The 15183-nt window shown below is 36.7% G+C and overlaps 1 protein-coding gene, 1 long non-coding RNA gene and 2 pseudogenes across 2 annotated transcripts; all 4 read right to left on the bottom strand.

Annotated features, from left to right (window-relative positions):
* Positions 1 to 6891: 6891 nt before the first annotated feature.
* On the bottom strand, positions 6892 to 7621 carry LOC115624402 (annotated as a pseudogene).
* On the bottom strand, positions 7546 to 8109 carry LOC115624403 (calmodulin). The gene has a single exon (XM_030519134.1). The coding sequence runs from the start codon at positions 8077 to 8079 to the stop codon at positions 7576 to 7578; it is 504 nt and encodes a 167-aa protein (XP_030374994.1). The 5' UTR covers positions 8080 to 8109; the 3' UTR covers positions 7546 to 7575.
* A 23-nt stretch (positions 8110 to 8132) lies between these two features.
* LOC115624404 lies at positions 8133 to 8789 on the bottom strand (annotated as a pseudogene).
* Positions 8790 to 14640: 5851 nt separating this feature from the next.
* LOC115624320 lies at positions 14641 to 15079 on the bottom strand. The gene is made up of 2 exons (XR_003995453.1): positions 14916 to 15079; positions 14641 to 14857 (listed from the first exon to the last, which is right to left on the bottom strand). It is a non-coding gene; the product is annotated as an uncharacterized LOC115624320 (long non-coding RNA).
* Positions 15080 to 15183: the final 104 nt, after the last annotated feature.

The following is a 15183-nucleotide window of genomic DNA, read 5'->3' as shown; positions in this document are numbered from 1 at the left end:
GCGTGAGCGTGCTTGAACGTGCGTGTGCAAGTGAAAAATTAAATTGAATTCGTATATGGTTTCGATTTTTTAAATAATTAAGAAGTTCGTAAATCGAATGTCGTTGCAAAACTGCGATATTTTTCAAATAAATTGAGATAAATTTTACAAAAATTATGAAACATAAATAACAGTTGCTAACAGCAATATCGATATTAAAACATACTACTAGAGGCATAGAATCATATATTTTAAATTGCCTATAAAATCTAAAATGTGCTCTAAATAAATCCAAATATGATTAATTATTTGTAAATAATTTTTAATTAATTTAAAAAGTACTTTTAAAAGATTTCTACATGAAAGTATTATTTTGTAGAGAAAATTTATATGTTACGTTAGACAAATAATTTGCACATGGATTTATATAAATAAAACTTGATTAATAAAAACTTTTCATTTAGAAATGCATTTTTTATACCAGCAGATAAGTTTTTGACTTTCCTCCAAAATGCAATAAATTTCTGAAAATTATTGGTCTGCACTCTTTAGATCTCTTAAGTCAAGAAATAGTACAAAACAGAAACCTAAACAAATAACAATTAATTAATAGCAATAAGTATTGTGTCGGGAAACTATATAAAATACGCTTCACTTAGAATAGACAAGTTTTCTTCATTATTTCTGATTGCAGAACTAAATTGAGAAATTACTTCGTGCGTGACCGACCGTAGAGAAAAATAGTTTTTTTTTGTCACGCACACACGCTTCCAAACTTAAATGTGGGACTTATATTTTATGCATAAGTATATGTGGAGAATGTGTGTCGACTTAGTTACAAACAAAGCACGCCCATGGCGGCAAATGGGCGTGGCAGGGGAGGCATAAAAATGCAAAGCAATTGTGGCCCGAGTCGAACAACATAATTTGTGTGTTTCTTCAACTGTGGGTGGGGCAGATTTCTAAGTGAGTGTAATGGCTGCTGTATGCATATGTATGTGTGTGTGTGTGCCTGTGCACTAAAGTGTTTGAATCTTCTCTGTGTGTGTGTGTGTGTGTGTGTGTGTGTGTGTGCCTGGCATTCAAATGAAAATCGACAATGGCGCAAATTTGCGTAAATTGACTTTTGAACAGAAGTTTTCAGCCCGCTGCCTGCAAATTGCCAAAATTGAAATTGATGTGGGCCTGCCCGATAAGTGGATGGGTGTGGGTGTGGGTGTGGGAGGGCTTGATAGCCCACGGCCATTAGCTCCGACAATGGCGATTACAATTCAGGCAATTGTTCAAATTATTCACACAGCTGCCAATCGAACGACTCATCATTAACATTTACCTGCGATGAGCAGTTGCTCTCGAAAAATAAGAAAATCCACAGTGGGCGCGAAAGCTCTCACTTTTGCATGAGCATTGGAAAAGTGTTGTTGTTGTTGCTGTTGCTGATGGCAACGCTGACTGATATTTGCACATTAATTTCATATCATTAAACATTTGCCTGCGATATGATTATTTACACAAAACACAAGGCGGTCGGGGAGCAGACAAAATCCCAACGGTTTTGTTGCCATTTAATTGGAAACGGTTGCCAGCAGCTGAATGGATGGATGGTTACCGGATACGAGTACCAATGGCGGCGAAAGGGCGTGGGAATGTGTTGTAGGTAGGAGGGTTGAGTGTTATGTTGTCGGTCGGCCATATACACATACTCCTATGTACATACATACATATATTGAAATATATGCGCAACGTTGGCAAATATGCTTGTTTGCTAAGCTTAATGGAAGTTATTACCGAACGGAGCTGATTAATTGTAGTTGCCGTTGCCGACGCAATTAGCTTGATTAAAAGTAATAAATGCCGCATCTAGTAGGTACACCTATGTTCACACTATTATGTAGTGGGGAATGTGTGATATGTGTGAGATGAGCTGGCAATAAGAAGGTGTTAATAACTAAAATATTATGAATTGCCAGAATGAAATCGACCCCTTAATGTATTATCGATTTTTGCTGAGCGCAGTTCTATGCGATTTATTTCTAATTCTTGATTCTTTAAGTTTTTGGAAACATAAAACTGTTTATCATATGCAAAGACACAAAGATATTTGTTGCGTATTAAACTAATGAAATTAAATGCAAGCTTAGTTAAAGCATAAATGCATTTCAAACGCTATACCTCATTCAATTGAGGTTTTAAATATTTTATAAAGACGACTGTTTCTTCTTTATATATATATTGACTATATTTTCACTAGACTTCGTCTAGTTTGTTTTTCTGCTCCTTATTTTTCATATCGTAATTCCATTTACAAGTAAATTTAGTTATTTAATAATTTAAGGGTATTCAATATTATATTGAAAACTCGTTTTGAAACAATATTCGTTTTAATGCTATTTATTATTTTGCAAACATTCTTTTATATTTGGAGTAAAATTTAAATATTCTTGCTAAATTTTACGCTTAATATCAACAATATCAAGATCTTCAAAGTAAAAATTAGGTAAAATATCAATTGGCAGCATTGCCTGCAATCTTGTTTTCAAATATATTTTATTTTTAATTCTAATAAATCAATATTTTTTCTCTCTCTCTCTCTCTCTCTTTCTGTTACATTATACAGATATTTTCAAAAGTATATAAGGTAATTAATATTATATTATTTGAAGCAGAACGTATTTACATCTGTTTTGTACTAAAAGCAGGGGATTTCCATTTAAAAGATTTAAAGACGCAAGTTTCTTCTTTAATACTTATGATATCTCTATCAAGAATTTCCTTACTATTATTAAACACAGGCTCGATTTTAATCACGCAAATTATTCATAAGGTAATGTTTTTAAAAATATTTCCAAGCAATACAAAGTGGAACTTTAATTATATGACAAGGATGATGATTGCATTAAAAATGTATAAGAGTAAACTATTAAGGGAATTCTTCTTAATTTTTCATCGATTTTAATCATATTTTCTAAATTAAACCGCTTAAATAACTACTTTCTTTAAGTAGTAAGTGTTTGATTTCTAAGGGAATTTAAATTTAATTTAATTTTTTCCATCAAACTTTAAATCATTTTCAGTCTTATATCAGCAGTTCTTTTGGCAATATTTTCTACACCTGCTTTCCTACTTTCGCACTAAAGTTTGATGATGAAACGTTACATAACTGTTTTCTTTGTCCCCATGGCCTTCTATCTATCTTTAATGATTGAATTTGAAGTCGTGCCAAAGGCTTAAATTCCTGCCTAAATTGCAAAGGAAAAATGGTGAAAACTATTCGAGTGGCAAAACCACAACTGCTCGCAGTATATTGTGAATCGTATTGCATTTCTCGCTTCCCCACTCCCCCATTCTCTCGGTTCCTGCCAAACGAACTTACAAAACTCATTTGCCTTTTTTTGTATAGCATTTGCACATTTGTCGGTTTGTCGGCGTCGCATTCGGTTCTCGTCACTTGTCTGCGCCTTTTTGCGTGGCCAAGTGGATGTGCAGAAGTGTTCCAAATGACACTCATCGTGGGCGTCGATGCTGGCATTCCACACCGCAAAAAAGGAAAACTTTTTGGTGTGCACAGAAGTGCGGTACTGAGCATAAAGCCATGTATTGGGCTTGGCCTTAATTCTAATAGGCCCTAAAACTAGCATCTTTTTTTTAGTACAATGATAATCAAAACTGATTGATTGAGAGAGTTTTATTCAGATAATAGGGTTATGTTTAACTTATTTAAGAAAGAATTGCAAATAAACTGCAACCTTTTAAATGCTCATCAAGAAATGGAGTTAAGCAGTGGTCTGAAAATACTTTAAAAATTTGGCTTATTGTCACAAAAAAGTTTATTATTATAATATAGAATTATTATATGTTGTAATTGAAGAATCATTATGTTACGAAATACTCGTAAAATTTTAATGGACTTTTTATGTGAAGAACGCACCTGTTATGATTTTTATTTAAAAAAAAAAAAACATAATCTTAGAAAAAACTAATACTCAAATTTTTGAGTTTTTTTTATTTTATAACTGAAAATTCTAAATTTGCAATCACTTTATTCTAAATATGCAGGTTATAAGACCATATGTGTGTTTTAGATAATGGGTTTGAATTCAATTCCGACTTATAATTTTTAGACTAATTGCAAGGTCCGATCTGAAGGACTTGAACGACTGCCAGATTCACTAAATTTAAACGAGAAGAGCTTACAATGTTTGCAGGAATTGTAACAATTTTAAGATCGTACTTTAATTTAATTAAATAAAAAATGGTTCGAATGTCAAATTAAAGGCATAAGAAACTAAATTCTACGGCACTCAGAATAGATCTGTCTTATTGAACTTTTTTCCCATCATCCTAAATAGAGTATAGTATGTCTAAGGCTACAAGCAGATATAGAAAAGTAATTTGAAAAGAAAGTTCTTGAAAATACTATAGTTTTCGATAAATTTGTGTGAGTTTTGTTTGCCTGACCAAGGCTGAAGTTCGTCTGCAGAACAACGAATAAAATCTTGACATGCTTACTAAAATCGATAGATTTGTGTGCAAATTATTTGCCATGTCTGGTCATAAATAAAGCTCTTCTGTTATTTTTATTCCACAGCAAATCCGTCAATTGAAGAAACTTTAAGTTCGCGACATACTTACATACTAAATTCGATAAATTTGTGTGCAAATTATTTGCCAGTCTGACCATCAATTGAGTTCATCTGTTATTGCCATTCCATAGCAGCTGTAGCTCATAACTGTAGCTCTGCAAACCTAATGCACAGCCAGCCCAAAAGTGCAACACACACACACACACACGAATACTCCGACACATATACATACACACAAATTCAATTTCCTACACTGCAAAATTGCAAGCGACGGTATACGAGCGCCATTCCAACTGCTCTGTCTATGGCTGTGAGTGTTTCACGAGTGTGTGTGTGTGTGTGAATGTGTGTATATTATATTTATGCCACACCAAGTGCTTATTGATGTCACATCTGAAATTGAAATCTACAGTTTTTAGCTGTGGACAGCGACGAACGAGCGACGACCAATGGCCAACCGAGTGTCGGGATCATTTACACTTGCAGCTTCAGTATCGCATTCAGTTTTGATATTTTTTTTTAATTTTGTAGCTTTTGCATCGCTCTCACTAGTTCAGTACTTTTCAATTAAGCAAGTTGGCATTTTGACATTTTACATTACAGTTCCCTAAAGTTTGGAGCCATGCCGCTATCGCATAATGTTGTTGCTTGCCAAAAACATAATTTAATATTTATAAGGCCGTGAAGCTGTGGAACAGACAGCGTGAGATCCCACAGAGAGACGTGTGCTGTCGGGGCCACAATAAAAATTAATTTTAATGCATACGCAAATTGAATTTAAGCAACAGGAAAATTGTTCGCACACCACAAAGGTGACTTACTTAGTGCTGCTCAGGTGAGGACGGCAGCCCACATATGTATGGAAAGCACAGTGGCGAGTAGCTACCAGAAATCTTTGCCCAATTCTGTGAAATAGGGGGGCGACTGGAGGTGGTCTGCATATTCAGAGCAACAGACCACAAAAACCGAAGCATAAAATTTGCTCTAATAAGAGCAAGACTTTGTGTTCCTGACAACGTTGATGTTGATGTTGATGATGATCAGGTTGCCTGAGAAGCAAGACTGTGATGATGATGATGCGATTGTGGCTTTTGCCAGGCAGATATGTGCTAGTATCCTAAATTTTAGCTCGTAACAAGGCTGGCAAGCCGGGAGACTTAGGCTATGGACAGGCAGACAAATAATTTGCACGTAATTTCCTTCAGTTTTACAAAATTACAATTGTTTTGAGCAAAAAGCAATGGAAATGCTGTGCGTAAACGAAATGTTCTCCTAAATAGATATGTTCATGGTCTATTTCAAGGATTTGCCGAGTCCATTTGAAATGTTGTTGTCTTCCTAACATATAAACCATCTAACAGCATAAAGCCATTCACCATTAACGTGTCTTAGTTAAGTTAAAAGCTGCTCTTCGTCAATTACTCTTGTCACATAATAGCTTAACTGCAAATATGACAACCTTTTAATATTTACGCAATTTTTAAACTTGTTTTAACAAACATATTTACAAACTGAACTTTCTGAGCCATCAAATCTGTAAAGAATGGCTTACAATTATTAACGAGTGGGGTATAATAGTCTCAGAAAATAATGCTTTCTATAAAGAAGACGGTAACTGTTTCAATTAATCATAATTTAAATACCGTTCTTATTTTTTGGCAATATTTGACATCATACTTTATCTTTGCTATAATTTTCATTACTGGCTTGCACAAGTACTGATTTTAATGTGAAACGTGCAAATAAATTAATATTTTGATGAAAAAATTAAGCTTGAAGCATCAAATATTTTAAAATACTTTGACGAACTTGAATACAAATATTTGCAGTGAATATTTCTTCCAATGTTGCATTTAGTTCATAATCAATCATTTTGTAATTCACACTTTATTTGGGCACTTCAATAAATTATTTATAGGACTATCAAAGAAACAGTGATTAAATATTCAGCAACGATTTGTTGATGAAGTGGCTGTTTAATATTGATATCTATTTTATATTCATGCACTTAATCAGTCTTAAGTGAAAACTCCAGCTATCCGCCGGCAAGCAATTTCAAAGATGACAACGTTAACGAATTAAGTAGTATTAGCAATTTAAGCTTTTTATTATTTTTGTGTGGCTCTGAAAATTCCAAACTTACATGGGTGGAAAGCAAGCTTAAGTATTTTCAGATATGGTATCATCATAGTCCCTCAGGAGGTGCTGTCACAACTAAGCAGGACGAGATAAACAGCAATGGATGAGGAATGTACGTTTTCTTTGAGGTTTTGAAGAGTCTTTGAAGAAACTGGAAAGAATTTATTGACGCCCCAAACTCACCCTTCGATTAAAAGTGTTTTTTCTTTAATTTAACGATCTATGCCAATACAAAAAACGCCAAAAGTTATAAACTGCAGTGTATGGATGAACTGAAATTTGAAACACCAACAACTGGCCCAGAAGTGTCGCACGTCACTTCTGTTTGATAATCCAGACAAAGTCTTCAAAGTTAATAACACCATCGCCATCGTTATCAGCCTCGCGTATCATCTCGTCAATCTCCTCATCCGTCAACTTCTCGCCCAAGCTAATCATCACCGAACGGAGCTCGGGAGCATTGATAACCCCATCACCATCTCGATCGAAAATCTTGAATGCCTCGCGCAACTCCTCCTCGGATTCTGTTTCGCGCATCAAATTGGACATCATTGAGCAAAACTCGTTGAAATCTATCTCGCCATTGCCGTCTACGTCCACCTCCATGATAAGTTCCTGAAGTTCGGTTTCGCTGATGTTGTGCCCCAAGGAGCGCATTACCGTTCCCAGTTGATTTGTAGAGATGTTGCCGGTTCCCTCTTTGTCGAAGACGCTAAAAGCTTCTTTGTATTCGACCAGTTGTTCATTGGTAAGGTCAGCCATTTTGAGAAAATTTTTATCTGAACTTTTTGTTCGTGCTACTGGTGCTTTCGAACTGGGAAATGAAACTATGATATACGAATCGCCAGCTACTTTGCCTGCCCGAACCATCCCCCTACCGCTCCGACATCATTGCGACAAAAGCCACATAGTTAATGTTGCCCTCGGTGTCTGAATCCGCGTCGCGAATGATTTCCTCGACGTCATCTTCGGACATCTTATCGCCCAGATTGGTCATAATGTGTCGGAACTCGGACTCAGATATGTATCCATTGCCCTCCTTGTCGAACACTTTGAAGGCGAGTATCACCTCGTCTTCGGGCGTCATATCTCTGTATCGTCGCGACATTATAGCCAGAAAGTCACTTAAAGTCAACTCCCCTGTATTGTCGGGATCGAAGTCTGTGAGTATTTCGGTCTGCTCCAAATCTGTGGGCACATGAGCGACGGCTTTCATGCACTGCCACAGCTGCCTGACGCTAATCATGCCCGTATTTTCCTGATCGAAAAGATTGTAGGCCTCGGTTAGGTCCTTGACCTGCTCGTCGGTCAGCGTATGGGCATGAATCGTTCGCTGACGTTCCGCGGGCGGTGAACTGAAGTCGAAGTTATCTTCCATTTTCGGGGACTAGGCAGGCGGGCGGTGGTGAGGCAGACAAAAAACGCACTCTGTTTGTCTTGGCTATTGCACTTAAATTTCAGGTCTATTTATTGTTAACGACGAAAAAAAAACTAAACTATGTATAGTGATGGTTTTAGCAGCGCCAACCCCACCGCCATCTCGAGCAGCATCTCGTCAGCCTAAGTCTGCTTCATCATAGCAACGAACTCTTCGTAATCAATCATGCCATCTCCATCGGCATCTGCTTCGCGTATCATCTCTTCGATTTCCTCGTTGGTCATTTTTTCGCCCAGGTTGATCATCACCTCCTTCAGCTCGTTATGACTTATGAAGCCATCGCCGTCCTTGTCGAAAATTTTGAAAGCTTCACGGATTTCCTCGTCATTATCGCCGGTGGTCATCATGCGAGCCATCAGCTGGCAGAACTCCTCAAAATCTATTTCGCCATTGCCATCTATATCGACCTCATTCACCATGTCCTTCAGCTCGGCCTCTGTGGGGTTCTGGCCCAAGGACCTCATCACTGTGCCCAACTCCTTGCCAGTAATGGTGCCGCCGCCATCTGTGTCGAACAGTGCAAAGGCCTCCTTGAATTCGGCAATTTGCTCCTCGGTCAGGACAATTGACTGCGAAGTGTCCATTTTTCAGCCGTATTTTTTTCTCTGAAATTTGTTTGAGACTCGGCCGAAAGCTGTTTATGTTTATGTATTGCTCCTATTGTCTGTATGTAGGCTTGAGTTATAGCTCAATGAGACTACGACCCATTCGTTTTCACGGCAAGTCTTCTTCCTCCAGTAATCCAGAGCTTCACAACGGGTAGTCCAAACAAGAGGTACGGCCTAGAAGGACTGTATAATTTGATTTTTGTTCTACCATCAAACTATTTAGCTATTCATGAGAGCAAAGATACGAGCTAAGCTTGAATGCTCGTTCCCCAAACTTATGCAAATTAGCAACAAATCTCGTAAATGCTCTAAAGTGCGGCGACGCCTCAGTTGCATAACTGTGCTGTTAGTGTCCAGGACCGTTTATGCCTGATTAAAGTCAAACAAACATATTATATGCCACGCACACACACACACAAGCTGACAATCTAGTTTACCCAACAAGTTTGCTCTTTGTCCTCAAGCAGGGGTCGGTTTGAGAGTTTCTCGGAAATATCTGCGAGAAGTAAAAGTAAAAGTTCTTTTTTTACGAGTATAATGTTTTGGATAGAGAAGACCGACCAGGGTTGCCAACTGATTACTGATTAGTGTGGCCAAGGTTTGTTGGGAATTTATTGTGAAACCTTAACAATTAGTACACTTCTGGAAAACAACAGTTGTAGTATTGCATCTGCCTAAAGATATGGTATTACAAAAATCGCAATGTGAAGATAGTGCGAAGATCGCACTGTATTGTAAAAAAAAATGGTGTAAAAAGATTAATTTATTTATTTAGTTGATAAGTTGACAAATAATACAGGATGATACAAAAATTAAGAAAATAAAAATATAATAATAATAATAATTCCAAATAATAGGAAACAAAAGGAATATACAAATTAAGTTTATTCGCCAGCAGTCCAGAAACTCTTCCTTTTTTAAATATTATTTTTCCTGCCCCTGAAATTTGAGTCGTTTGTAGAAGTTAATTATGTGTCTTATTTATTTCCAGATTGTTAAATATGATACCAAACTTTCTTAATGAAGTATTTATAATATATGGAAAAGTAAGTAAGTATTTCAATTTTATATTAAAGAATGAAATCTCTACCTTTTAAATAAGATCTACACCTCAGACCCAATTGATTTAATATGATTAATAATAATTTAATGAGTAAACAACCATCTTATATAGCCGATATTCATTTGAAAGGTGACTCACTAAAAATAAAATTTGTATATACTTGTAAATAAAAATATATGTACTATATATATTTCGAAAAGAAAACTATCTGGTATACAAATTTGTCAAGCTACTCTCGTTGCTCTCAGGATGCCTGACTCGATGCTAGTGGCACACTCGACTAATCTATGTTGAGAAATGTTGACAATGTTCGGGGCCGGGCCAGCCTATACACGAGTATACGAGTTGGTACTGTTGAACGACTACGTTTTGCTTTCATTAGCAACGCATGCTGCACTCCGTTTGTCCATTATTGTTGTAGTTGTTGTTGTTGTTGCTGTAGCATTCGCATTATGTAAAACACGCACGTGTGAATGCTATGGCGAATAGGCAGAGCAAATATCGAAATTGTAACCAGAACTTATGGCATAGAGGGAAGGAGACTCGATACGAAAAAATGCGTTGCATACCAAAAGGGGTTCCCAGCTATGCCCGCTGGTTTCCCCAAAAAGTTGCCGCAATTTACATACAAAATAAACAGAGAGCGCATAAAACAAAGCGGCGCGTTTAATTAAAAAAGTAATTAGCAGCTGGCTGCAACAGAAAGATGATGAAGGCAAAGGCATAGGCACAGGCCGAGGCACAGCCTTTATTTAAAATGCGCCGCTGGATTAAAGGGAATGCATGTTAATGCCACGAATGGTAGCTGACAGGCGGCCATTTTATAATGCTGTTGCTGTTGTTCCAATCTTTTTAGGGCCAATTACTCATGCCTAATTTAGCTTGTTGTTGGCTTAGTAAGCGCGCAAAAAAAGCTCATGAATATATGCTTACCAAGTGAACGGGAGACTGGCGTTGAAGTGTAAACGCGCCGATAGCAAGACTCCATCTCCCATTTTGGCCGACTAGTGAGAGGAAGTCGCTTCAATAACCTCGTTCCCATGCCACTGGTGTGCCACTTGTGTGATGGAAATTCTCATTGAAGTTGTGTGCAAGGCAATTTTCAATTAAGCATATGAAAGCGTTCGGCGACACTCTGATTCAATTGCGCGCCCATCGAGTGGCTGGCCAGGGAAAATGAATGCATTCACTGTTATCTGTAGTGCCCGTGCCCGCTATTCAGACAGTCAGCCAGACAGACAGACAGTCGGACAGACAGATGGTTTGTCAATGGTTTTCATTCGCTCTCAGTCAGTTACAAAGTAATGTCATTCAATCAGCTGCTCAACTCGCACATTTGTCTGTGTCGGTTGGTTCAATGGCCAAACATTTTCAATATGCGTTTCTGCCAGCATGTGCTGACATGTACGAGCATGTGTGTGTGTGTGCATGTGTATGTGGGAGTGTGATTGCAAACCGGAAATGAAATGTGGCTCGAGGGCAAGCAATCAGCTCAGCGCAGTTTCTTTGACTTGGCACTGGTTGCTGGCAGCAGGGACTGCGCTTGAATCTGCGTGCTGGCTCACGCAAGCCGACGTGATTGTGAAAGTTATAAAAAAGTACAATACTTACAACAGCCAAGTAGAATTGTCTATGTGTCGGTATATCAGGAAGTTGGACCAATTTCTGAGTAAGTTGTTAATGATAATATTAGAAAATTGTGTTGCTTTAGAGAATAATTCAATGATTTAAATATCGTTAAAAAAATCAGTATTTCCCAATAGTTCTTCTGTAGAGAAAACTAACTTAACGAATCAATTTGAAATATACCCCGAGCGGCCGTGGAACAAAACCCCGAGGGAATCCCATTTTGGACAAGAAATATATATTTTATATATACAAGTACCTGTCTGAAGTGGCATTACAATATTTCCTGAATTAATTGCTTTTTTGAAAAGTCGCGAAAAATCTTTTTGAAATGTCTTGCGAAAGGTAATACTTTTTTTTACACTTTTTATACCCTGTACCCGTAGGGTAAAAAGGGTATATTAGGTTTGTGCAAAGTATGTAACATACAGAATGAAGCATCTCCGACCCCATAAAGTATATATATTCTTGATCAGCATGACGAGAGAAATCGATCTAGACATGTCCGTCCGTCTGTCCGTCTGTCCGTTTGTCCGTCTGGATGAACGCGAGGATCTCAGAAACTATAAAAGCTAGAATAACCAAAGTTGGCATCCAGATTCTCCTAGGTCCGAGTAAGGACGAGTTTATTTTTTTTTTTTTAATTTTCCCCCCCTTCCCCCGCTGCAGAATTTCGTCAATAGCGTCCACAATTCAAATGCTACCTAAACCAAACTTTGCACACATAATTTATATATAATTGTCTACTGTTGTTCATTTTATTCAATTCGGTCAATTCTAAGAAAAGTTATTAGCGAAACAAATTCTCGCCAGTACAACCCCCCCAAACTGCAGCAACAAGTTCGCTCTTCTTTTTCCTCTTTTTGCTGCTGCTATGGGCGCATATAACTCAGTGACGGAAGTTTACCTGGGTACAGGGTATTACACTGTCGGGCTTGCTCGACTGTAGCGTTCTCTCTTGTTTTATTTTAATAAATAAACAAATGTGCTGTAGGTACAGATATTTGATATTTTAATATATTTTATTACAATAATGATATGGAATGATATTTTGTTAAAATTTCAACTTAGAAAATAAGAAAGGATCAAAAATAAGTAAGATCTTTAAGGTCTATAAATGCCTCCGACACGTTGGGCAAATTTTATTTGCAATTTGGCCAGCTATGTCCCGATTCATAGCCATATTTTTTTAGAGACATTATAAACCTAACAAACAATAAAATAATATAGTAGAGGCAAAAACTAAATTATATTTAAGTGCTAATTAGATAAAGTAAAGAGTAGAAAGAAAAAGAAGAAAATCTTCAACCCGGTGGGGGAAAATTTGATTGTCAGTCCATTAATCTATGGAATAGTTGGTAAAAAAAATCGTGAAGAGTCTTTTAAATATTGAAGAAGAAGCGTGTACCAGGCGTTTAACAAAAATCGAAAGAAATTAATTATAATTTTTTTGATGGATTGAACATGTTTAAATATTTAGTGTGTGCCATCATCTTTCACAATATTACAAAGAAAATTGTGCGAACGTGAGAGACAAAATAAAACAAAATGCTCATCAAGTGTTGCAATAAAAACAGACTTCGTGACAACAGTTTTCTGACACGCGCACTGCTCTGCTCGCAATAAAAACTGTGCCATTGTCGTAACTTTGGCAACAACAGCAATAATTACAATAATAACAACTGTAGCTCCTGCCTTGATTGTCAAGTTTTTATCCAACGCACTATTCATTACCGGCGAACCGCACTAACTTTTCACAACTCTGAAAGTCAAGCCAAACATAATCCATGTTGCATGCCACATAAAACTAAACAAACACACACACACGTACATACATACATGAACTTACAAGCATTGTGCAAACATTCGATGTGCTTGACAGCGTACTTAAAGGAAAGTCAAACAACATCAAAAGTCCTTCTCCCTTTTTCTCTATTCTAGCAGAGTTTTGTTTGTTTTCCAACAATGGCACGCGCTCAGCCAACTCTCCGGCAGGTAATGTGTGGGGTTATATCAGATTTTGAAGGGGGAATATCTAGGATTTTCTAAATCACACAGGCATCGCTTTACTTTTCTGTAATAAAGAATTAAACGCTTAAGCTAAGCTTACCAACAATTTAAGGCTGCGAAAGTTTTATAAAATGAACAATTTTTGTTCAAGAAAATGCATAGTCTAGAAAAAAGTTTTTATGTTTCTTCAATAGAAGATTCTTCTTCACTGAACAAATGGGTTTCGAATTGTTTGTGAAGCCTGCAATTGTATTTGAATTTTTACCTGTGTTTGATTTTTTATAATTATGTAATTTTTTCAACAGCATTTTCTTGACTTAAGCCATGCTGATTTAAAAGAAATATATGTATAGTATTTTTGTAGAATTGTACGGAAGACATTTTAAATCAATTTGAGTTTTGTTCGATGGGTCACAATCGAAAATCATCATTATTTCCATCTCAGAGCTATTTAATTAGTTTACCTCCTACGTTGCAGAAATAGGAAGCAAAACAATTAATAGAACATTTCTAATATAGTTCAATAAATATATAACTTTAATGATTGAATATCCAATTCATGTCTTATCTTTGTTTATTCATGGCCTACCCTACTGTCAATTTGGAAACAATTTTTTTGATGTCTCGGGTTAGAGCGCACATAAACGCATGCACATTTGTGTCATATTTACAGAGTTTCGGTTTCTCTGTGGTAGTTGGAATTGTTTTTGAATTTTGAAACACTTTTGTTGAGTCCTTCTCCCAGTCATTATAATCTAAGTGTGGGGAAATTGTATTACAATACCATCTAGTAGCTTATTTCGAAAGACGTACCCTGTGCGAAGGACAGCTGGCAGCAACCCAGCAGCAGAACTAATAGAGTCCAGTAATGTTTCTTCAACATCATTTTCTTCGCTTATGCAGAGCTGATTTAAAATCAATATTTGTTATAGTACTGGTGGAATGGCACGCTTGAAATTCTGAATCAATTAGTTGCCGTAGAACAACAGAATTAAAAAGCCATAGAAGCGACGTTCCTTTTATATATTTGTAACCACATTAAATAAGAGTATTGTTTTCCCCCATAAACTATACGTACTATAGGCTGATTTTGCAGCAAATCATTACTCATTCGATCCAAGCTGTGTATAGTAGCTTTAAAGTATTAATAGTTTACCTTCAGCCGTAGAAATAAAAGGCGAACAAATGCAGACATCTTTTCTAAAATTACTTAATTTTAATTGAGCTTCTTGAACAAATAACTTTATTGATTGAACTAACAATTTTTGAACAGTAACCTGCCAACCAATTTCCCAAGCCCTGTTCGCTTATTCATGACTTACAGTTTTGCCGGCCAATCTGGCAAAAAGGGTGTTCATGTCACGGGAGAGCGCGCACATGAAAGACCTAATACTTATACCATATATACAATCTAGAAGAACGGAAATTGTATTATAATACCAACGAGTAGCTAAAGATAAAGGACCTACCCTCTGCGAAGGACCATTGGCAGCTGCCCAGTAGCAGCAGAACTGAGAGAGCACTGAAATGTTTCTTAAGCAGCATTTGTTTCGCGTATGCAGAGCGGATCTTTAATATTTATTAATTACAAAAATGAATGCTTGAAATTTGGAATCAATCAGTTCCAGATAAATTGAATGGAGTAGGATGCAACACAACTAAAATTAATTAATTAAATTAACCCAATTAATTTGCTATCCTCTATATAGAAAGAAACATTTGTTTGCGCATTCTTCA

This window comes from Scaptodrosophila lebanonensis, unplaced genomic scaffold (assembly GCF_003285725.1).
Source record: "Scaptodrosophila lebanonensis strain 11010-0011.00,11010-0021.00 unplaced genomic scaffold, SlebRS2 tig00000053-arrow-pilon, whole genome shotgun sequence".
Lineage (NCBI taxonomy): Eukaryota > Metazoa > Arthropoda > Insecta > Diptera > Drosophilidae > Scaptodrosophila > Scaptodrosophila lebanonensis.
The sequence above is the reverse complement of the archived record's forward strand: the minus strand, read 5'-3'. Positions and strand labels throughout refer to the sequence as shown.